The sequence below is a fragment of the Paramisgurnus dabryanus genome, chromosome 10, assembly GCF_030506205.2.
Source record: "Paramisgurnus dabryanus chromosome 10, PD_genome_1.1, whole genome shotgun sequence".
NCBI classification, from domain to species: Eukaryota; Metazoa; Chordata; class Actinopteri; order Cypriniformes; family Cobitidae; genus Paramisgurnus; species Paramisgurnus dabryanus.
Window position 1 is genome coordinate 8,514,782 of NC_133346.1, and position 22,228 is coordinate 8,537,009.

The window sequence follows — 22,228 nt, forward strand, 5'->3', positions numbered from 1 at the left end:
TATTTGCACTTTCCATTTCTCCTTGAGAGGACTTTCCTTTATCAGTTTTTGAAAAATTGTTTCCCCGCCTGCACATTTCACCCTACTCAAACATAGGTGTAGACAGACATTTCTAAGAAAGTTATTACAGTTTGACACTGTGACGCAATAGCAGTAAGCAAATAAAATTAGTAATTGTGTTCCTCTTAAACAAACATTGCCTTGTTTCTTGCTCCCTTAAGGACCAAGTGTTGTGCCATTAAACACACACACTTACACACACTTACACACCCACACACACATACAGTTGAGATTCTGAGGTCAGGTTTTTATTTACATGTGAAATGAAAGACTTAAATAAGAACAATATATTAAATATTTGAGTTTCCTTTTGCTTTGTGACACAAAAATCCCTTGAACCAGATTGAACCACAAACCACCTGCCTGAGAATATTGACTGTTAAACTATCACTCATACGTTTTACATCAACAACACAATCATTCAATAAAAAGACATTCACATAAAACATAAATTGCTTTGAAAAAATATTCAGTGCTTTTGTTCCATGATCACAAGGTTTTGGTCTTGTCTTGATCCATGTATTTGTGGTACACAACACCAAGAGTGGTAAGGACGTTTCCCATGAACAAAACAAGGAAAGTAGACCCACACATTAGAACCTGAGAAGAAAACATGGAGGAACAAAGTTAACATTTTGTATATTACAGCTGAGACATAATCTACAGAGATATAATGTATTTTTATATAAAAGCATATAATTGAAATATTCTTAGTTGCTATAAAAAACTGACCTGCCACTCTTTCCATTCTGGAAGCTGGGCCATTCGGAAAAGCGTAATTCCATTATAAAGCTGGAAAAACTGGACATGCATAATTGCGGGATTAGGTCTACAGTATACGACAATCATAACATTGATATGACATTTATAACATTGTATCAGAAAGTTTGTGAACGTCCATCCAACTATCTATCCATGTGGTTAATAACCACCAGTTCTCAAAAAAATCTTCTATAAACTATAACACTTCTAGCCTTTCCACTTATTCAAAAAAGGTATAAAATATTTGGTTTAGTACTGTTCCTGTACTACAGATAAACATAATTGTTACTATGAGTTTCAGCTTCAGACTGACATATTCCCTTCTGTGCCTCTACGAGATTTTCCAAACTGGGGTTCGTGAAATTTATGAAAAAATAATAATTAATTCATTATAATTAAATAATAAAATGTAAATAAATAATTTTAAAATACAAATCTAACTAAAACAAAATTTAATTTGTTTAATCTGCATGTCATGTGACCATTACACACTTCTACAATATAAGAAAACTGAGAACCAGATATAGGTCCAACAATAGGTAACAATAACTATGTAAAATAATTCTGATTAAAGCTGATGAAAATACATGTTTTTAAAGTTATAAAAGTATTGAAAATGTGCTATAAAACTATTGAAATATTTACTTAAAATCCCTGGTAGTACTTCAAGTAAATAATTTAGGTCAAGGGACAAAAAGTTTGAAAATCCCTGCTCTAGCTGAACTCTTTACCACAGTTACACAACCATAAAACAAGAACTGGGCAGTTTGCCTAAGCATTTCTTGCAAAACAACTCAAGATTACCAAAACTACCATCAAACTTACATGACCGAAGAAAAGGAAAGGCAGAAGAAAGGTCAGACCCCTCCACATCCAGGACTGAAACCCCTCTGATAATATAACACATATATAATTGCATTTAAAAAAAACATAGCATTTTATTCAGAGTTAATATTTATGTCATAACATAAGGGACCCACCAACTGTAAGGTCCATGTTGTGTCTTTCTCCAAGAGCTCGAAGTCTATATAAGCAGCCACTTTGATAGTAATACTGCAGAAACTGAACAAAATCTAAATGGGAAACAAAATATAAAAATACATACAGTAAATAAATCATAATTACATTTAAAAGCCTTGCATGCATGCATATAATGTAAAGACAGCAATTCTCAAAAGTGGTGATCTTACTTATATACAAGGAGTACGACAAGAACTGATCTCTAAACATCTGGTAGAGTTCACCATCAGGCCTGTGGGACAGACGTAACAGATGATCCAAACCAGATCTTTAAAAGTCTCTTTTTCACACTTCCTCTCTATTCTTTATTCTCAAAAATATCTACACACCATCACAGTGTTAAAGAGACAGTTATTCATACCATGTCAGCATTACTCCAGAGAGAAACGTTGAAACATAGTGTTGAAACACCCACCAACCCTTGATCCTAAAATTAAAAAAAGACAAGTATGTTAGGCTTATGTTACACTAAACATTACTAAAGCACACGTATATATACAAAGAGTACTAAACATTTGTTTCATCAACATTATGTCACTTCGAAAATGAGATAATGATATTAATCGAATGCTCTCGGCACGTATTATATGTTCAGTAAATACTTCGCCTAATCCCTGCCTCAGGTCATTCAGAAATACCGGTTTGTTGGATCCGCTCAAACGCAATGTTGATTTTTCAGCAAAGTCCTCTAAGTTCATGAAAGATGAATTTGATGATTGACGGTACGTTAAACGACCGTAGGTCTCATTTAAACTTGGGTCCCTTGTGAGTACCTAAATATAATCCGAATGTGGCAGTGATATGGATCACAGCGCCCCCTAATGTATGGTTCAGTTTCTTCATGTTTTGAGTTGCATCTTTGGTGTTTTTGCAACTGTTTCCTTTCACTGCGTCCGAAACCGCCTACTTCCATACTATATAGAAGGCATAAGCACTATTTCGCCTACTATATAGTATGGATAGACGGTTTTGGACGCAGTGTATGTCTTGTCCAAAGAAGTGGAGTTTTTTTACCAAAAACTTGCATGCACTTAGAGGGTTTTGCAGCTAAGACAGTCAAATTTGTTAAATACTAATGAAATGACTAAAGTGACATTTGTGAAAATAAGTCATTTCAGTTACCGACTAATAACCTTTTTATTTGCATTAAAAGATAAATGACTCAACATAAGAGCCTGATAAAAATGCATATTTATAAGAAAACACATCAGATGCACTTAAAGGGTTTTGCATTTTAACTCAATTGCTTATACAACAGCCACTTTACATTATATTGCATTTAAATGAAGAAAGGGTCTTCATATATGTGGCGGAAATGAAATATCTCATATGATTGTTCTCACTTAGAGCCGTTATTTATGAGAATGCTCTCTCTTATCGTCAATGTACAGTAATACCACACCAACAAGAAGTTGAACAGGGCATCTACAACCCTGTAAAAACACAAACAGACAGAAAGCACAATTTGAATAAATATATTGCTCAGTATAGCATCAAACATAACATAGACTATATCGAAACACTTGAAAGCAATTCATACTTTGGGGATGATGATGCTATAAAAATATCAAACAACATACCTGTAGCTGACCAAAAACCGACAGGTGAATGAGAACAGCAAGAGAATTACAGTCAAGTACAGTTTGAATTTCTCATACTCGTCTTTATAGGCAAACCTGTATGATGATAAAAAAGCAGGCGAGACAAATAACATTATTATTATCTATATGACACCTTAATACATAGGAAGACTAAGAATTCACATTTTTTTATGAAAGTATTGGATTCTGTTCAACTTACTTTGACTGCTGGTTAAGGAGTGTAACGTTCACGTTTCCAAGAACAAGGCTGAGGTATAACCTGGATCGAGAACAGGAATTTTTTTTCATTAATGTATTCTGTAAAGAAATTCAGTTCACTGATACTATACTGTAGAATTATAATAATTTAGCACCTAACTTTATTCTTCAGGATTTTTGTAAGTAAACATTGTATCAGTAAAAGACCTGGGGTGTATTCCAGAAAGCTGGTTATGTGGCTTACCCGGGTAAGTTTAGGAGTAAGTAAGCGGATAACCTCTGCTTTCGGTTCCAAAAACGGAGGTAACTTTCGGGTTATGTAAGTAACCATAGCAACTGACTCTCTGAAGATAACCTGCTCCGGAGCAGGTTATGTTGCAGGGTAAGTTCATTTTAGTTAATAAAACGAGGCTTCGGAGGAAGTCTGCGCATGCGTGCACTTATGACGAGCGTACAGCGGGCGTGGAAGCATATATTTTGCATAATATTACAATGTTAAAGCATTTATTTTATTTTATTATATTTACAGTCGCGAATATTTATTGCTGTCTTAAAAAATGTGTGATATGAATTTTTTTTAAAGAAACTATTTTTTTAATAACATGGATTGTTATTGGTGATTGGACTAATTACTATAAATTTTATTATTAATTAAATTTAATTAAAAATTTATTCATATTTGTGTTCGGACTAAATACTATACATTTAATTATGTTCATTAGTAATATATCTCCAAATATCAGTGGATGTATGAAACATAATTCCATCAGTTAATTAATGTTAACAATAAAGTACATTTCCATATCAATTTTGTCAATTCATAAATAACCTCATCTTTCACTTACTAGATAATTTGAGATGAATCTAAAGTTATAATAAATGTGTGTGCAAATACATTGTCATTAATGAATCTTAACCTATGTTACTTAAGTGACAATGTGGCAATGTTACAGTAAATGGATATAACAAATAGAAACACATGATGCCTATCATAATAATAATTACTGAGGGATAGAAGTTACCCCTGCCTGCAGTCTCTGATAGGCATGTGCATCTGACCTGGCCCACAGAATGACACCCATGAAGCACAGGCATGATTTAACACTGACCCACATAGTGACACAGGTGAAGCACAGACTTCATTAGGTGAAACACCATTGAATCACAGACATGGCATAGTGGTCAGAGATTTTCTATTATATCAGTTAGAATCATGTACACAATGAAATGAAATTATAAATATATATTTCATAGTATAATATTTATTTCTTAAACATGCACTTCAGATCCTTAGCCCTCTCTCTACATTTGATCTATAGTTGGTGTTTTTCTAAATCACCTTTATTTCTTTAAAATTGACCTTTTGTAGCTGCTTTCCTGAGCTATCATTTTTGAGCAAAGGGAAATTGAGATATTTGCATATATTAGATGATACAGGACATATATTACAACATGTTACTATTGACACTAATGTAACATTTCTATTCTCCAATTCTGTCACAGCAGATCCTAATCGTCCAATGCAAATGAATGATCATTCTTAGTGTAGTGTAATGAAAAGCATTACACAACATTATTGAAAATCTGTAAGGACTGTAAGGAAGCTTTACAATTAAAAGAGGGTGCATTAATCTATCAGCTATCAGTAAATGTTAAAAAAGATGGTGACACAGTGTCATACAAGGAAAGTCCTAAAACTAAACAGGGTCACCCAAAGGAGCAGAAGTAAAATAAGTACAATATAGTGAATATTATCATAGTGCATTTTATGCCTACACAATACAATCATATCTAAAAAAAAAAAAACAACTTTAAATAAGCCTTATGATGTATTTGCACTTTATGTGCCACAACTCTTATGAAATTAACCATGGTTTTATTGGTGTATAGTTGTAGTAACCATGTTTTTTTTGTGCATTGATTACTATCAGCAGAACCATGGTTTTACTACACTAACCATCGTTTAACTATGTTTTTTTGAAAACCATGGTTATTTTGTGGTTACCATGGTTTTACTGTAACCATGTTTTTTACTGTAGTAAAACCATTGTTACTTTTCACAGGGGAAAATATATTCATAATTCATATGTTTACAATCATATATAAAATCTATGATTATTTTGACTATATTAATTATTTTAGATTGTTTTAGATTATTTTAAATAAAATTGTGTGTATTTTCGTTGAGACACATATAATATTGGACTTAAATGGGGTAAAATGGGTTCGTATTAATTATTTAATTAATTAATTTGATCTGTTTTGTAATCACGCACTTCTAAGCCGATTATAAAACGTTGATTTTGCCAGAAAATATTAGTTTATAATGTTATTTCTCATTTAAAAACTTTTAAGTTCTCTGACGTTTCCATGGTGACTCGTGAAATCTGCGATCCATTGACAATGCCTTTATGTTGTTACCGTGAGCGCGCGTTAACTCTGGGTTACTTTCAGCGAGTTGATTGACCTAACTCTTAAACTGTGTTTTGGAACCGACATACCCCGAGTAAGCAAGTTTGGGGTTGATCAACCCAAAGTTCGGGGTTAATCTGATGGTAAGTTAACCCTGCTTTCTGGAATACACCCCTGGAGCTACACAACCTGATTTTCATAAACAAATCTAATTAAAACATAAAAGGGTGTGGCTGTCAGGAAATCAAACATCTCCATTTGCATTACCCGTTCTTCTTTGGCAGGAATGCCTCCATTTCAAAGAAGACATTGGGTCGTTCCCTTATGGATTGATGGATCTCTTCTATTTTGTTTACATCATCTGGATTTCCTACAGTTTTGCATCTAACAAAGAAAGGAAGCGTAAACAAATCTATAACATGTATTTGAATCATTCATACTAAAGTACATATAAATCTTAACTAACTCATCCAGGGCTTCGGAGAGATCCTTTAACTTTTTTCTTTGCCTTGCGATAGAAGAGGAACAGCTGTCTTGCAATTTCGAAACCTCTTCCAGCTTCTGTTTGTAAAGTCGATGTGTCTCCTGTAAGTTACATAACAGATTGTTTTATATAATTATATTTTTACATCGATGACAAGTTAAATAACAATCGAATGACCTATTTATTAGTAGCTAAACATAAATAATTGTCAAATGACATTTGTACATGAGTGTACATGAAACGTTCATGACCAAAACACAGCTCGTTCATTTTGAAATTCTGAATAAAACGTTTCTGCACCGCACGAAATGTAAACGTTTCTGTATTATTTTTTCTATTTAAAAAAACGCATCTCACGAGTGACTGTTGTGTTTTTATAGTAGCCTTGACCTCCCTAATATGGCGGCGCCGCTGGCCAATGCGCGTGTCTATACATGTCGTAACATCTCATACATAGTTATCTAATGTTATTCTGAATAGCAAAACCTCTCACCTGGACCTGTTGGTAATCTTTTTCCAGATCCTCCCATTCCTGTAAACATTCAGCCAACCCAGTCGGATTAAATAACATTTCCAGAATATATACCCAATGTTCCCAGTTAGCAGGATAGCGGTCTGATCGACCGTTGCTGGAATAACCAACTCGCTATCTTCATAAACGTCATCTGTCATGTGAACGCAGCTTCCCAATTCCAGTGGCCAATCAGAGATAGACGCTGTAGCATACTGTGCGTCTCGTTCTGTAATCTGACCAATGAGCTGTTTCAAAACAAGAGCTATGTATGGGCGTGTTCAACTTCTTGCAGCTATGCGCAGATTGCTCGGAATGTGACAAAAGAGTATCGCGAGAGCTTTTCATTAGCTCAGTTATCACATAGCTCTCGCGATACTTATTCGAAAACGCCTTATAGTAACTGGAAATGCCTATAATCAGCTATTAACAGTAGTAAATGTTGAAAGAATTAATATTAATAAATAATGAAAGCAAGAACTGTTAATAGTATGTAGTTCCCGACACAAAACCTCTGTTCATTAGGCTTATTTGACCTTGACTTATTATGCTCTTAATGTCGAAAATCAATACCTTTTGGTTGTTAATATTATAAATGTTTAGCAGTTTAGACATTTTAATTACATTGTATGCATTGGCCATGTCATATAGAGGGAAATGTCAATTGGACATTGTACTATTATATTTAATAAACTTTATTTTTAGTTCATACAATCATCAAACTACAGTACTATTTCTGTACAGTGCACGTTGTAATGCTTGTGGATTGTTTGCCACGTTCTGCCATTGTCTGTATAATAGGTTTATTTGTATTACTTTACATGATACATCAATTTATAAACAAAGTTATCTGTGTAAGTAAGAACTTAAAAATGTTAATTGTAGTCAGTAGTTGGGCTCTGAAATGTCCGTTACTCTCTCCCCAAGAGTTTGAAGTTCCCAGTCGGAAAGCTGCTGCACAAATCCTCGATTTGGTCTCATGTTGGCTTTGCATCGCTTAATATGATTCCACGCCTCCTAAAATAATAATATATTACAGGTGACAAATAATAAGAGTAGCAAAGCAAATAATTTTTTTTTATATATATATTTAAAAATAAAAAATACCTTCAGTGTGTACTTTAGATGATGCATGAGATAAGCCATTGCTACAGCACTGCATCGGCTTATCCCGTAAGTGGAGAAAATCATAACAGATGAGGCAGTACTGAGATGTGAATCTGAAATATTTAACAGTTCCAAAATCTATTTAAAATGTTGTCTAGTCTGTTAAATAAACAATTCAACAAGCTGTCTCCTAATAATTGGCTATGCTCAACCACACAGAACCAAACTTTTTGCCATACTAACCAATAAAAGCACAAATTCTCTGAAATGAAATGAACAAATCCCCCTCTGCAGAATCTGAAATTCGGATTTGTAATACAGTGCAGCTTGCCTTTTCAAACCTATAGTTTGCAAAACATAAATTTCATAGATTATTTTGCAGTAAAAAGTTTAAATGTAACTAAATATATAACCCAGTGGTTGCTCACATTAAACTGCCATCATCAGAGATATTGACAAGTGCTTTCACTTTTAGATCTTTGAGGATTTGAGGATTCATTGCCTGCATATAATCACCCATGTAAAGCTGGCCAGGTAAGATTTCCACGGGATATAGCTTCATGCTTTCCAATTCCTATAGGTATTAGAATAACAGTCTGTAAAGTGTAAATAGTAGTTTAGTAGTAGTAGTATAATTTTTCTAAAGAGAAATACCCTAATTGTGTAAAGAATTTTGTGTGTCCTCAGGAAAGGGTAGACTGGAGAAAACTTTTCATAGCCACCAGTAAGAATCTGAATGGGAAAGCGGCTTGCTTTTTCCAAGCTGTCTGCACAGTCTATGGCTGGACCTGCAACATATGTGTATATGGCTGTGGGCTCATATGTCAAATAACCTTTTTAGCATTATTCACAAAAAAATGCGTGCTAGTGCCATACCTGAATCTAATAAAGATTGTGTTCGGCTGTCATATACAATAATGTGCCTCATACTTTCAATTTCAACATCTATGGGCATAATAAACTTTCCCTCAGAATCCTATGAAATTTGCCAGACAAAACAATATAATTTAGAAAAGTTTAGAAAAGTAACAACTTAAACATAAACCATAAGCTTTAGTCATTAGTTTAATTTAATAAATAAACAAACAAATAAAATTAAAACAAACAAACCCATTTTGCATTTCTGGCAGTGATAATATGGCTGAAGTTAAATGATTCTGCTGGACGGGCATCTAAAGAAATAAGACAGAAAATATTTTTTTTAATTTTCTTCTTAAATCCATTATTATTAAAACGACCACTGAGAACATACAACAGAAAAAAACATGAGCACTGGTATGCACATAAATAAGCTAAAATATATAGACATAGGCCGTTTCTCGATCTAAAGGCTGCAGTCTCCGGAGGACGCATTTGCAGGCTGCATAAGTCATCGTGCAGCCTACATATGCGATCTCCGGAGGCTGCAGCTTTCGGAAAATAGATGTATCACTCTAAACATACAACTTGTTTCATTTGCTGGTGTAGGAAATAAAACATTTTCAAATATATTTTTTTTCAGTAAATGGGAGGAATAACTTTTTAATTCTTACCAATCAGACAAAGATAGTTGCTCTCTACAAGCCTTGACTGGCGAGTGTATTGATTTAAGACGTTATACAGATAAGTTGCTTCACAGAGTACTTTTCCCGCCATCACAGCCTAGCACATAAATTTATTTGACTACATTTATTAGAGTTGCGCAGAGATCATCGTTTACTCTGAAGTTATGGTAACGAATAAACCCGCCGTGATTGGTTGAGAGCGATCATCTCCAGAAACCAACCTCTTCCGTTTATCCTAACCAATCAAATTCGAATGACACGCCCCTTAGCACTTCATCTGCGCTCCCATTGGTTGCTAAAGAACGAGGAACCGTTTTCAAAATCAAAGGCGTAAAGCTGTCAGCGGGTGCTGATATGGCAGGATTCGGGGTTTGTATTTACTTTTAATCATTTGTCGGTGTTTATAAAACGTAATGTAAAACATTACTGCAGTTTAAATCAATTGATCAGGCTAGAACATACCAAGATTCGTGCATAATTTGCGCAGCTAAATTCTTATCAGACGTCATTTCGATGTATCTTGTGTTGCTAGCGATGTATTGTTTGTTGTGCAAATAAGTGTTTGTTATGAAAAATTAAGCATCGTCAAACGATGTGTCCTTTTTTTGCAGGGCCTCGGAAGTGTCTTTCAGCGGCGGAGGAAGAAAAATGGCAGCAGTAGACGCTGGGCCATAAGGAGCAAGCAGCCGTTTAGAACTTCCGTTGTCACACCAACAGCCCCTGGCCCTGAGTAAGCATCTGACTCTATATAAAAAAATGTAGCATGTATGGCTGTAGTTATCCTATATCTATGCATATACTAAAACTCTTTGGTATTACTTTTACCCAGTCCAAACAACAGGATAAAGATGGAGATAGAGGAGGCCAGTGTTCAAGAAGACACTAAACAGCTGTCTCCAACACGACATATTGGGGCACTGTTTTTTGCAGTTCGAAGTGTTATGCAAAAGTTCAGAAATATCATTAGTACTGTAAGTTTCATATTGGCTTTATGGATGTATTGTAGGGATGCACCGATACTGGTATCAGGTATCGGCCTCGATACCACATTTTCTAAAGTACTCGTTAAAAGTCCCCCGATACCAAGGGATCAATACCAGGGCCTGAGAAATGTCTATGTTTGAGCGGTGTGTAAGGGGTTAATGCCTCTTGTGTTGTCCAAAGAGGCAGAGTTTACAACAAACTGGAAAACTAGTCCCTTGTTTTTTTGTTAAATTATATGACTAAAGCTGTTACCTGTTAATTTAAATCATGTTTTTTATTAAGTACTCGGTATCGGCAAGTACTGAAATGCAAGTACTCGTACTCCAAAAAAGTGGTATCGGTGTATTCCTAGTGGTTACGTCACATTTTAGATGTCACTGGGGAATTAACCATTTCTGTACCTCTTATGTGTTTAGACCTGTTCTGGCTTCCTAAATGTTTTCCTTTTTTGGAGAGGCTATGCAGAACGAGTGGAGTCCCTTCATCGAAAAGTAGAGGAACTACAAAGGGAAATAGCGCTGTTGCATTCCACTCTAAAGGTTTCTGTTCTACTGAAAAAATTAATGTTTGTTATTGTACTGTAGAAGAAATTGATGTATTTGATTTTATCTATTTATGCATTTTTTATTTTACCTTTTGGTTTTAGCTGCTTAGAGAAGCCAAGGGTGCATGTGGTACTTTGGCAATACCTGATGGTGCTGCTCATCACTCTGTACCAACACCTCCTCCAGCTGTCTCCCTTCCACCTCCACCACCACCGCCGCCACCACCACCACCTCTTCCACCCACATTTGCTGTTCCAAAAGTGTCCGTATTTGCCAAAAGGTCTGCAAAACCTCCAACTCCAAAGGTAATTGTTTATTTGGCTATGGGATAAAGTGGAAATTACCATGGACATCAATTACATTTGATGTCCTGTTTTTCAGTTTAATTCAGTTTAAAAAAAATTTAGGAAATTTTTCAATTTCCCTTTTCTCCCCTAAAAAAAGAAGAATGATGGCCCTGTTGCAGTGACTCTACGGGATCTTCAAACAGTACGACTACGAAAGGTGGGCGTAAGCAATAAAACTCAGGTGAGTGGCGAGTTGTCTCACTTTTATTTTTTCATTCAATGCTACTTTGTGTGCATTGTTAATAGTGAAACGATATCCCTTACAGATCTCTCCAGACAAACGTAGGAACCCACTAGTCACACTCGCAGACTTGCAGAAAGTCCGTTTGCGACGCTCTCATTCTGACGTGTCCGTAAGATTTAGATCAAGCCTTGGAAGGTGAAGCTCTGCCTGCCTTACTTATGTATTTATTTTTTTTGTTTAAAGTATCACAGTGTCTTGATCTGTCTTTTGCTGTTCTCTGTAGGTCACCATCCAAAGGTTCAATGAATCTACGAGTACAGCTTCGGAAAATCAACATGAGCAGGCAAGATTTATGTATAAATGTTAAAACGGGCTATGCCTAAAGAAATAATTTGTAAGATTTTTGCATGAAAGTATCCAAAAATCACTAGCACAGTGTTAAATATATATATTTTGTTCTCGTGTACTTGCATTATCCTAAAAGATTTCAACAATAATTGAATTTAAAGAATTAGCAGTTTTAACCAGTTTATAGGGTCGCTTGTCAATGGTGTCATGCCCGGGATATATGGGTTTTCGCTTTTGCTGCTATAGAAACCATATGTGTGTTTGACTTAATGGCACTGCGCAGATGGATTGGTGTGTGACATCAAAGTAATCCTTAAAAGCAGTATTGTTGTGTCTCCAATCAAACATCAGCCATCTGCACTTCTGTATCAAGCATGCCATCCTCTTCTATCAAGCCACACTATTGGCTTACATTGTAATACAACGGTTATAAAACTTTCATTATGTCATCCAAATTTGTGAGTCGGGTCGATTCCTATCGACAGTGATGGGAAAGGACTACAAGCGGTGAAAATTACATATTGTGCCTTTTTTAAAGCATGTTTATTGCTTCATGTTTCAAACCACAATCAACTCTTTGAAACTGAAGGTCATATTAAATGGTGTGTTGCTACTTTTCAGGAGTCCTGGCGGTACACCCCTGTGTAATAAGGAGAATGAGGAGATGGATTCAAGCCTTGAATTAAGCATGACCAAAGCTTTAGGAAACAAGCACCTGGTATGTTTCAGCTAAATCTGTAAAAAAAAAAATATCTTGAGTTACCATCTGCAATTCTTTATCTTTTAAAGGGGACATATCATGAATATCTGACTTTTTCCATGTTTAAGTGCTAGAATTGGGTCCCCAGTGCTTCTCTTAACCTAGAAAATGTGAAAAAGATCAATCCAGTAACTTAGTTTTGGTAAACCATTCTCTGCAAGCATGTGAAAAAATAGGTAATTGACATTTTGCTCCCCTTGTGATGTCAGAAGGGGATAATACCGCCCCTTAATCTGCACTATCCAACCACAGCACTGCCATTTAGTGCAGAGATCAGCTCATTTAAAGAGCATCTAAAAGGTCACACCCAAAAACGGCACATTTTTGCTCACACCTACAAAGTGGTGATTTAATATGCTATAATAAATTATCTATTTGGCATTTTAGCTAGAACTTCACATACTTATTTGACATCTTAAAAAAAGTCTTGTGAAATGTCCCCTTTAAAACATTTATTTTATTTACCAATGTGAATTATGAGTTTATTACCTAAAAGTGCTCATTTGATTTTATATATAATCTTACAGAGTGCTATACCAAAAGGACTTTCACCACTGAAGTCTGTCTAAGTCAAGAAGGAAACGGACCATTTTATTGTTTTAACCATCTTTATTGCACATTGTGTTTTGTATGACCTTTTGATGATACAATACCTAAAAGTGTTGCCTTATATTTTTTTGTCTGTTAGCTTTTTATGTTTACTGCAACATTACTAATGGTTTTTACCAGTTCATACTGCCATTACTACTGTAACAATACCAGTGATATAGCAGTGTGTTTTAAGTCTGATCAACTCTTTTTCTTGCTCCTTGCTGTTTTATGTCAACCCTTATGTTACAAACATGAAAAACAACAACTGCATACTGTATAAAAATTTAATATGTACATAATATTGTGCATAATGTAAAATACAGCACATTCATGGAATCTACTGTAAATAATTGTGATTGTTGCATACAGTGGCTCATCTGTAAAATACAATATCTGATTCTGTGTGTTGAAATTTGCCCAGAGGTAAGGTTAGGTAAGTTATTGATGCATAAATTCGATGTGCTAGTAAAATGTAAAGCACAATGACTTTGTACAAACTTTGTGTATTTTGTTTTTTTGCAGGTGTTAACACCAAATTGTTTACATGTTATGATGTCTTAATGTTTTATTTTAAGGGTCTTTTGCAATTTATTTTTAAAACAATTTTATTATCCAAATAATCACTGCAACAAATGCAAAATGTTTAATAAATATTGAAGCTACAACAATGTGTGATTTTATTTATTTTTTTGTATTTAGACGATAAATGTTTACAATTTTACGTTTTATGCATTTAGCAGACGCTTTTATCCAAATTAACTTTACAGTGCATTCAAGCGAAGCATTTTTTGACGTTTGCACACGCAAAGCTCTACTAGTTGGGCTACAGGCAAACTTCAGTTTACTTAAATACCTGTGTAGAATTAAATATGCAAACAACAATTTAGATTTTTGACATTAAACTGCTCGGACAGCTATCCGCAAGCTCGTGTTTCCACCCGGACTCTTTCTCTTGCGCTCATCGAAGCCCCGCCCATTTGTTGTTTCCGTCTATCCACGATGGCGCTGCCCGTGAACATCGGATCACTGTTCCAATCAGAAATAATAGAGGAAAATGTCGACAAAGATGAGGGTGTTTGTGTTTTGGGCATATTTGGGAAAAGCGCAATGCAACCTGGATCGGTAAAACAATCTCTCATAAACATCTTGGCCGATAAACACATCTTTTCTTTCTTCGGAACCAACGAGACTGACAGCACAGGCGGGGGATCATCGATCCAGGCGTATTATAATCAGGAGAGCCGCGTGCTGTATTTGATATTAACATCTGTTTTTGATAACCGCCAACTCATTCAGGCATGTGAGTCGTTGACGGTGGGTTTGGGTCACTCGGAAGCGTACGAGTTTTGGAAAGCGGCAGAGAAGGATAACTCATTGCAGTTATTGTACCTGTTCTCACTATGCCATGTTCTTCTGCTGGTTCATCCCACCTGTTCGTTTGACGTTACTTACGACAGACTGTTCCGCGCGTTGGACGCGCTGCGTCAAAAAGCTCTCCCGCTGCTGCGCGCCGCGATCAAAGACTCGCCTGTATCCAAAGAATGGAAGTTGAACTGCAGGCCGTGTCCTCCGCGTCTGCTGTTCGTCTTCCAAATGAACGGGGCGCTCAGGGTGGCATCTTCTGGGATCGGTGGGAATGGCACTGATGGTTCTGGCGTGGATAAACCCAAAAAACACTCCCCTAGAAGGCGTCTCCAGCATGCACTGGAAGATCAGATATATAGGATATTCAGAAAAAGTCGCGTACTAACCAACCAAAGTAGTAACTGTCTCTTTACTGTCCCTGCCAACCAGGCATTTGTTTATGTAGTGCCAGGTCCCGATGAAGACCTGATCGGCTCTCTGCTGGGACACCTGCGATCCAACTGTGTTCTGCGAGAGAACGAAGGTGGCACACCTCTACCTGGTCAAAAAAGATACCAGCAGATGAGGCATTCAAACAGGCAGCCTTCTTTCAATGTGGAAAGCAGCCTGTCTTCAGGAGGACAGTTAGTGGACTGCACTTTAAAAGAGTTCCTTTGGCAGCACGTGGAGCTCGTCCTGACCAAGAAAGGCTTCGATGACAGTGTGGGTCGCAATCCGCAGCCATCGCATTTCGAGCTGCCCTCTTATTCCAAATGGGTCCATGTGGCATACAAACTTCATCAGGTGATGATAGAGAACAGTAAGGATGAAGCTGCTGAGCTCTCCCTCAAGGTGCAGGGTCAGCTTAAGGTACTCGAGGGGTTTCTCGATGCAGATGCCAAGTTTTCAGAGAACAGGTGCCAGAAAGCCTTGCCCCTGGCTCACAGTGCGTACCAGTCAAACCTTCCTCACAATTACACCACCACGGTGCATAAGAATCAGCTGGCACAAGCGTTGCGCGTGTATAGCCAGCATGCAAGGGGAGTTGCCTTTCAAAGATACGCCTTGCAGCTTCATGAGGATTGCTACAAATTCTGGAGTAATGGGCATCAGCTTTGCGAGGAGCGAAGCCTTACAGATCAGCACTGTGTGCACAAATTTCATCTGCTGCCAAAGCCAGGTAAAAATGTATTATTTTTTTTAATTTATGGGATACATTGCCCTATAGTCTTTAACCAGTGTTTTCTGCCTATTTGCTTTTCACAGGAGAGAAACCAGAAATGGATCACAATCCACCCATTCTATACCACAACAGTAGGGGTCGCTCTACAAGTTCTTGTAACTGTGGCAAAAAGCAATCTCCAAGGGAAGATCCTTTTGACATTCAGGCTGCCAACTATGATTTCTATCAGGTCAGTAGATACCATTTCAGGTTTTACTCACCATAAATGTTTACATAAGTAAAGCGGGAAGCTTACAATGTGTTTGTCATTTAGATGCTTGAAGAAAAATGCTGTGGAAAGTTGGAGAGGATAAATTTCCCAGTGTTTCAAGCCAGCACACCCGACCCGGCACCTGCCAGTGATGAAATACACACACCAGTGGATGTCCCCGTACCTCCTTCAGGAGAAGTTGAACGTCTAAAGGAAAAAGAGACGAACACGCACACACCTGGCGAGAGCACGAGTTTGAGCCTCGCTCTTAGTTTGGGTCAATCTACTGACAGCCTTGGAACATACGGTGATGGAGCAGAAGGCCAGGAGAAGAGACCGAGTTTGGTAGACAGACAGCCCTCCACAGTTGAGTTTCTTCCTGGTATGCTTCATTCGGGATGCCCAAAGGGACTGTTGCCTAAGTTCTCCAGTTGGTCTCTTGTTAAGCTCGGTCCTGCTAAAGCCTACAACAATCTTACCGGTTTAGATCAACCTGGGTTCCTCCCTGGTTCTTCCTTTCTTTTGCCATGGGATGTTGTTATCAGGAGCAGATCCGAGGAAGATGTGGGATCAATTGAACCTCTAGATGGAGGTCCAGCCTCATGGCCGGCTCCAAATAAAGCATCGGCCGGAAAGCGAGGCAGCGCTGGGGGAATAGGACGTGGCCGCAGACGGGATGATGTAGCTCGTGCTTTTGTTGGTTTTGAATATGAGGACAGCAGAGGGCGCCGCTTCCTTAGTTCTGGACCTGATAAAGTAGTAAAAGTGCTCGGGCAAGGTGGGCCAAAGGAGCCTGCGACCAGATGCTTGAATTCAGACATGCCTTTGTACCATCCCTCTCTGCCCCAAGGGAGAGGCATAAAGCCACACTATGCTCAGCTGGCACGCCTTTTCATAGTGGTTCCGGATGCTCCTCTTGAGATTGTCCTTAACCCACAGGTACAGTGCAAAATCAAAATATCCACATTTAATTTATTGCAAATTGTCATTTGATTTACATTTCTGTAATCTTGTCCACCAGGTCCAGCCAGGCCCCCCTCCCTGTCCTATCTTTCATCCGGAGCAAGCTGAGATTGTACTGCCCCCTGATGGACTCTGGGTTTTACGCTTCCCATATGCCTACGTGACAGATCGTGGACCCTGTTACCCTCCTAAAGAAAACCAGCCGCTTGCAAACTACAGGGTGCTGAAGGGCACTCTGCGTGCCAACACGACCACTTCAACTCCACAGTAATGCAAACTGTGCAGCGTAATGTGCCATCATAGGACAAGGATACAGAAAAGATGCTGTGGATATTACGATCACTTTGTGTTCACACTTTTGTTTTTGTTGTATGTAGCTGGTTTTTGTTATATTGTACAAATATTGTGGATGTAAATACAAGTAAGCAAATTATGACATTTTGCTAGTTACAGTCCTATCAAGAATAAAACCTGTTATTCCACATAAAAATACTGTTGTATACTTTAGTATTTACTATAGTAAATTATGGTAAAATTATAAGTTACTATAGTGTTTTTAACTTTAATAATAAATATTAATACATATTATGGTATTAACTACAGTTAAATGCACATGATCAGAAATAAATCGACTTCACTTAAATATGTAAATAAATAAAATAACCGATTTAACTTTAGGTTTTAATAAATGTAATAATTTTTGGTGAATAATTGTTTCATGTAATGAAATATTTAAAAAATAAAGAAACTAAGGATCTCTTAAAAGTGTACCAATCTGTCAAAAACGGTGCAGGCTGTGGTTAACATATTATTGCAAAAGCGAGTTCAGCGAACATTGCGTAAATCATGACGCAAAGTGGCGCTATTTATTAGCCGATCTCGTTTTGTGTCACTGTAAAATGTTACTTTTAGACAATATCATGTAGGAGATTAATGTTGACATTAACTTTACATCTGAAATCAGTGTATTTATGTAAATAAATGTTAACTATTATTCACTAGCACGTCAGATTTAATTGCTTACCGACACAGATAACTGATTGTTTGGGTTTTCGCCTCTGTATTTTCTTCGTTGTTTATTGGTTGGTTCACGTTTTTGGATGGCCAATCAGCGTATTGTTGCTAGGCCGTTCTAAATCGTCTATTGGTCGCCTGGCTGTCAATCAGACAAGAAGCTTGCATGGCGAGGCCCGACTCTCAATGTTGTTGTATTTACAGAGCGCAGCTCACGAGGTGCGGAGCTGACGAAGATACTTGGACACTTTATAAAATAACTTAAAAAAAATAATGACATGCGGTTTTCATGAAGCAGCAGTTTAAAGGAGTTCAAGAAAGTTCGACCTGCGCGTATTTTTAATTCAGGTAAAATGACTGCACACATTCATAGTGCGTTTTGATGACACTGTATCTTGAGTTTCCAAATAAACCCAACTGGAGTTATTCTGTAAATGCCATTATATGACAGCTCTCTAAATTAAATATATATAGTCTGGACGCTTGTATGTTGACTTTAGAGTTAATCTCAGTGCCAAGGATAAATGCCTGCCTGGATTTAAAGTCAGATAATCTATCTATAGAAACATCAGCGCATCATTGCATAGTTGAAATGGTAACCATATATTATTTCTATCTGTCAGGTGTAGAGAGAATTTATGGTTAATATTTAATATATATTTAAATCAGGTTGTCACCCCTGAAACTTTGCATTGTGTACTTGGATATCTAATGTAACACTGCTGATAATGTTGGGACATATGCACATAATGTACAATAAAACGATTTACGTTGTCAAAATGTCATCTTTTGCATTTAGTTGTTTTAGCATCTTAAGTGTGTTCAACTGTAAAATCTTTTGTGTTTAACTATAAAACTACAAATTAAAGTTTATAAGATTTGATCCAAGATGAGGCTTTTAATGCAGGAGTGTTTATAAGTGGTATTATAAAATAGTGATAATATGAGATAATTTGGCAATGCTTGACATTATACTAGTGTGCACGTTATAAAGAATGAATAATTATAGGGATAGTTTGGTAGATATTGTGATAAATGATGGAAGCCACACACTTAACGGCACCCACTGACTTCCATAGTATTTTTTTCAAGTCAATGGGTGCCGTTAAAGGATTAGTCTGTTTTCTTAAAAAAAAATCCAGATAGTTTACTCACCACCATGTCATCCAAAATGTTGATGTCTTTCTTTGTTCAGTCGAGAAGAAATTATGTTTTTTGAGGAAAACATTACAGGATTTTTCTCATTTTAATGGACTTTAATGGACCCCAATACTTAACCGTTTAAAAGCAGTTTTAAATTGCAGCTTTAAAGGACTCTAAACGATCTCAAACGAGGCATAAGGGTCTTATCTATCGAAACGGTTGTAATTTTTGGCAAGAAAAAGAAAAAATATGCACTTTTTTCACGTCAAGAGGTCACGGATGACGAATGCGAAACTACCCCCAAGTGTTTACAAGTGTGGAGAAAGAGGACCGTTCCGATGTTGTTGTATTTCGAATGATAATAATTAATGTCTTTGTGTCAGTTTATTGTTTAAAATGGTCCGCAAATGTGCGTTTAATATGTACTGCGTAACCTTTCTACGTCACTATGCAGTTACGTGAGGTCGCGCTGGCGCATCACATGACTGGAGATAGATGAGAATTTGTGGTTTAAAAGTGCATATTTTTAATTTGTCTTGTCAAAAATGACAATGGTTTCGCTAGATAAGACCCTTATGCCTCGTTTGGGATCGTTTAGAGTCCTTTGAAACTCCGTTAAAAAAATGTGTTAAGTGTTGAGTTAAGTGTTAAATGTTGGGGCCCATTAAAGTCCATTTAAATTGGAAAAATCCTGGAATGCTTTCCTAAAAAAAAACATAATTTCTTCTCGACTGAACAAAAAACTGTACTGTCACTGAACAAAAAAAGACATCAACATTTTGGATGACATGGTAAATTGTCTGGATTTTTTTTAAGAAAATTGAGTAATCCTTTAAGTGTGGTTACCATCATTTATCTCAATATCTTATTTTTGGTTCAACTGAAGAAAGAAACGCATACAGGTTTAGAACAACACGAGGGTGAGTAAATGATGACAAAACTTTTATTTTGGGGGTTAACTGTTCCTTTAAAAAATTACAGTAGTGCCAAAATGTGCATTATAAGAAGCTCCACAGTGTATATATGCATATAAAGTAGGTTAATAGATGTGAGTCAGTACTTACTTAATGTAGGGTTAGGGTTAGTGTTAGTGCATCTTATATCATCTTTATAAAAATAAGTTAGGCTATTTTTTTAAAACACTTAAAATATAAAAAAAATGAATAAAGGGACATCAGACTTAAATATGAGATATTTTTACCATGTGGATGTTTGATATTTAGCCATATAGTGTGTTGTGTAACTGTGTTGTACTTTTTATCACAACGGCAGTGAATCAAACACACACACAAGCCTGTTGTCATTTAAGCATTAGCCTTTCTGAATTGGTTTAGCTGCGAGTGTTTTGAAGGATGCGACTAACAGAGGTGCTGAGCTGGTGCTGCCATCTGTACTGTCAGTCTGGTGGGTTTTACTATGGCCTACATACAAGCTGCTTTATTGACATCCACGTACACATTTGTCTGACCTGGATCTATTCCTCTGTCTCTCTATCTGACCCACTCCGATCTGATCCTCTCTTTTTTTTTCAACAAAATTGCATAAAGAAAGAATCACAAAAAAAGATTCACAGATATCTGTACGTCTGTGTTAAAATAATGTGGACATGAGCCAAAAAGTTTTGAATTGAAAAGTTTAATTATCTTCTAACTTTATCATGTTCAGTCTTATGTAACTTCCATTTATGTATTTGTATAACTTACACATATGGCAAATGCAGATTTTTTAAAATAAAGTGTTAATCCATCAGGTGTATAAAGGGTGTTTCTCACAAAATCCAGATTTAGAAGGTGTCCAGCTTCAGATTTTTAAAAAAGCGCTTGAAGACATTTTTTTGCACATGTAAGATTAAGGTCTGAACTTACTATAACCATTATTTTTAGAGGATTTAAATAAATTTTTAGAGGATTTCATTACCGCAACATGATATTACATTAAATATATGTATTTACAAACTCATATTTCGGTAATGAGAACTAAAAAGTTGTCTAGGTACTATGACAAACAAAATTTAAACTTTTGTCTTGGATACATTTATATTCTTTATTATTGTCTCTACATTTACCAATGATCACCAAATACAACATGTTTCTTTACTGTAAATGTTTATAATATAACATGCACTGAAGCTTTTTATTTTATTTATTTTTTAATTATATATATTTTCATGTCAAAGAACCCAAATCCAGTCATGGACACATTGCGGTAATGAAAAGGTTCCACTTAAATGTGGAAAAAACAACAAAATTGGTTTGTATGATGTCATTTGAAACCATGTGCAAAATAGTACATAAAGAGATGTTTTTAACTGTATGCTTCTTATTGTGATAGAATTAACTTTTTTTATCAAAATGTTTCATGACACCTCATAAGTCTAATTTCCTGAGAATCACCCAAATGTATTTTAGTTTGAGATAGATAGCATATGTCAGTAAACAGCAGGGGTTTTGTCATTTATGCTGAATGATTTCAAAGCACAGCAAAAAAGAGAGGCCTGCTGTATATTATGTGAGGGATTTGGGGGGGAGCACAGCACCTGTCCAGTGGTCCTTATCCTTTTGGATGTCCTTTTACAGGGAGTTTTGTAATCCTCTCATTTAAAAGATTAAGAGAATGAAATAAAGCTATTTATTTCGTGCTGAAGTACCTGCAACATGTGTTATTGTTATGTAACCAAGGCTTTTTATTAGAAACAGCAATTTGGCTGATACTTCGGGACAGAGATGTTCTTTGTGTATCATGCATTTATTTTATATGTCCATTGCCCACTTATGATACATTTATATGCACACTTGATACATTTTCTTACTTTAAGATGATTGGGTAGCTCATGCAGCTGACTTGACACATGCACACAACGATATGAGAGGACA

The 22,228-nt window shown here is 36.4% G+C and overlaps 4 protein-coding genes across 6 annotated transcripts; 2 read left to right on the forward strand and 2 right to left on the reverse strand.

Moving 5' to 3' along the window:
* Positions 1-281: 281 nt before the first annotated feature.
* tmem120aa (transmembrane protein 120Aa) lies at positions 282-7,212 on the reverse strand. The gene is made up of 12 exons (XM_065260523.1): positions 7,031-7,212; positions 6,520-6,638; positions 6,321-6,437; positions 3,643-3,702; positions 3,423-3,518; positions 3,186-3,275; positions 2,204-2,269; positions 2,013-2,074; positions 1,803-1,895; positions 1,648-1,712; positions 793-861; positions 282-660 (listed from the first exon to the last, which is right to left on the reverse strand). The coding sequence occupies exons 1-12, from the start codon at positions 7,106-7,108 to the stop codon at positions 550-552; spliced, it is 1,026 nt and encodes a 341-aa protein (XP_065116595.1). The 5' UTR covers positions 7,109-7,212; the 3' UTR covers positions 282-549.
* On the forward strand, positions 6,508-14,108 carry prr11 (proline rich 11). 3 transcript variants are annotated; one of them, XM_065260525.2, is made up of 11 exons: positions 6,508-6,640; positions 8,631-8,689; positions 10,311-10,429; positions 10,529-10,670; positions 11,100-11,222; positions 11,330-11,533; positions 11,673-11,756; positions 11,842-11,954; positions 12,043-12,102; positions 12,729-12,825; positions 13,395-14,108. In XM_065260525.2, exons 4-11 carry the CDS (start codon positions 10,548-10,550, stop codon positions 13,434-13,436), a joined length of 846 nt encoding a protein of 281 aa, XP_065116597.1. In that variant the 5' UTR covers positions 6,508-6,640; positions 8,631-8,689; positions 10,311-10,429; positions 10,529-10,547; the 3' UTR covers positions 13,437-14,108. The 3 variants fall into 3 exon arrangements, with proteins under 3 accessions (XP_065116597.1, XP_065116598.1, XP_065116596.1); XM_065260526.2 differs by lacking the exon at positions 8,631-8,689 and having other exon boundaries at positions 6,509-6,640; XM_065260524.2 differs by lacking the exons at positions 6,508-6,640; positions 8,631-8,689 and adding an exon at positions 9,882-10,068.
* Positions 7,805-9,822, reverse strand: styxl1 (serine/threonine/tyrosine interacting-like 1). Its single transcript, XM_065260527.1, has 8 exons — positions 9,688-9,822; positions 9,266-9,327; positions 9,032-9,131; positions 8,810-8,943; positions 8,584-8,729; positions 8,399-8,496; positions 8,156-8,268; positions 7,805-8,065 (listed from the first exon to the last, which is right to left on the reverse strand). Exons 1-8 carry the CDS (start codon positions 9,788-9,790, stop codon positions 7,934-7,936), a joined length of 888 nt encoding a protein of 295 aa, XP_065116599.1. The 5' UTR covers positions 9,791-9,822; the 3' UTR covers positions 7,805-7,933.
* A 308-nt stretch (positions 14,109-14,416) lies between the features above and the next one.
* smg8 (SMG8 nonsense mediated mRNA decay factor) lies at positions 14,417-17,482 on the forward strand. Its single transcript, XM_065260519.2, has 4 exons — positions 14,417-15,982; positions 16,069-16,214; positions 16,299-17,174; positions 17,257-17,482. Exons 1-4 carry the CDS (start codon positions 14,458-14,460, stop codon positions 17,467-17,469), a joined length of 2,760 nt encoding a protein of 919 aa, XP_065116591.1. The 5' UTR covers positions 14,417-14,457; the 3' UTR covers positions 17,470-17,482.
* The last annotated feature ends 4,746 nt before the right edge of the window (positions 17,483-22,228 follow it).

Coding starts and splice junctions, on each gene's coding strand:
- styxl1 (XM_065260527.1), bottom strand. CDS start 9,790: ATGGCGGGAAAAGTACTCTGTGAAGCAACTTATCTGTATAACGTCTTA. Junction 8,944..9,031: donor ACAATCTTTATTAGATTCAG/GTATGGCACTAG, acceptor CATATGTTGCAG/GTCCAGCCATAGACTGTGCA. Junction 8,497..8,583: donor TCTGATGATGGCAGTTTAAT/GTGAGCAACCAC, acceptor TGCAAACTATAG/GTTTGAAAAGGCAAGCTGCA.
- smg8 (XM_065260519.2), top strand. CDS start 14,458: ATGGCGCTGCCCGTGAACATCGGATCACTGTTCCAATCAGAAATAATA. Junction 16,215..16,298: donor CCAACTATGATTTCTATCAG/GTCAGTAGATAC, acceptor TTTGTCATTTAG/ATGCTTGAAGAAAAATGCTG. Junction 17,175..17,256: donor AGATTGTCCTTAACCCACAG/GTACAGTGCAAA, acceptor CTTGTCCACCAG/GTCCAGCCAGGCCCCCCTCC.
- prr11 (XM_065260524.2), top strand. Junction 10,430..10,528: donor CCAACAGCCCCTGGCCCTGA/GTAAGCATCTGA, acceptor ACTTTTACCCAG/TCCAAACAACAGGATAAAGA. Junction 11,223..11,329: donor TGTTGCATTCCACTCTAAAG/GTTTCTGTTCTA, acceptor TTTTGGTTTTAG/CTGCTTAGAGAAGCCAAGGG.
- tmem120aa (XM_065260523.1), bottom strand. CDS start 7,108: ATGTTATTTAATCCGACTGGGTTGGCTGAATGTTTACAGGAATGGGAG. Junction 2,075..2,203: donor TCTGGAGTAATGCTGACATG/GTATGAATAACT, acceptor TCTGTCCCACAG/GCCTGATGGTGAACTCTACC. Junction 1,713..1,802: donor CAACATGGACCTTACAGTTG/GTGGGTCCCTTA, acceptor TTATATTATCAG/AGGGGTTTCAGTCCTGGATG.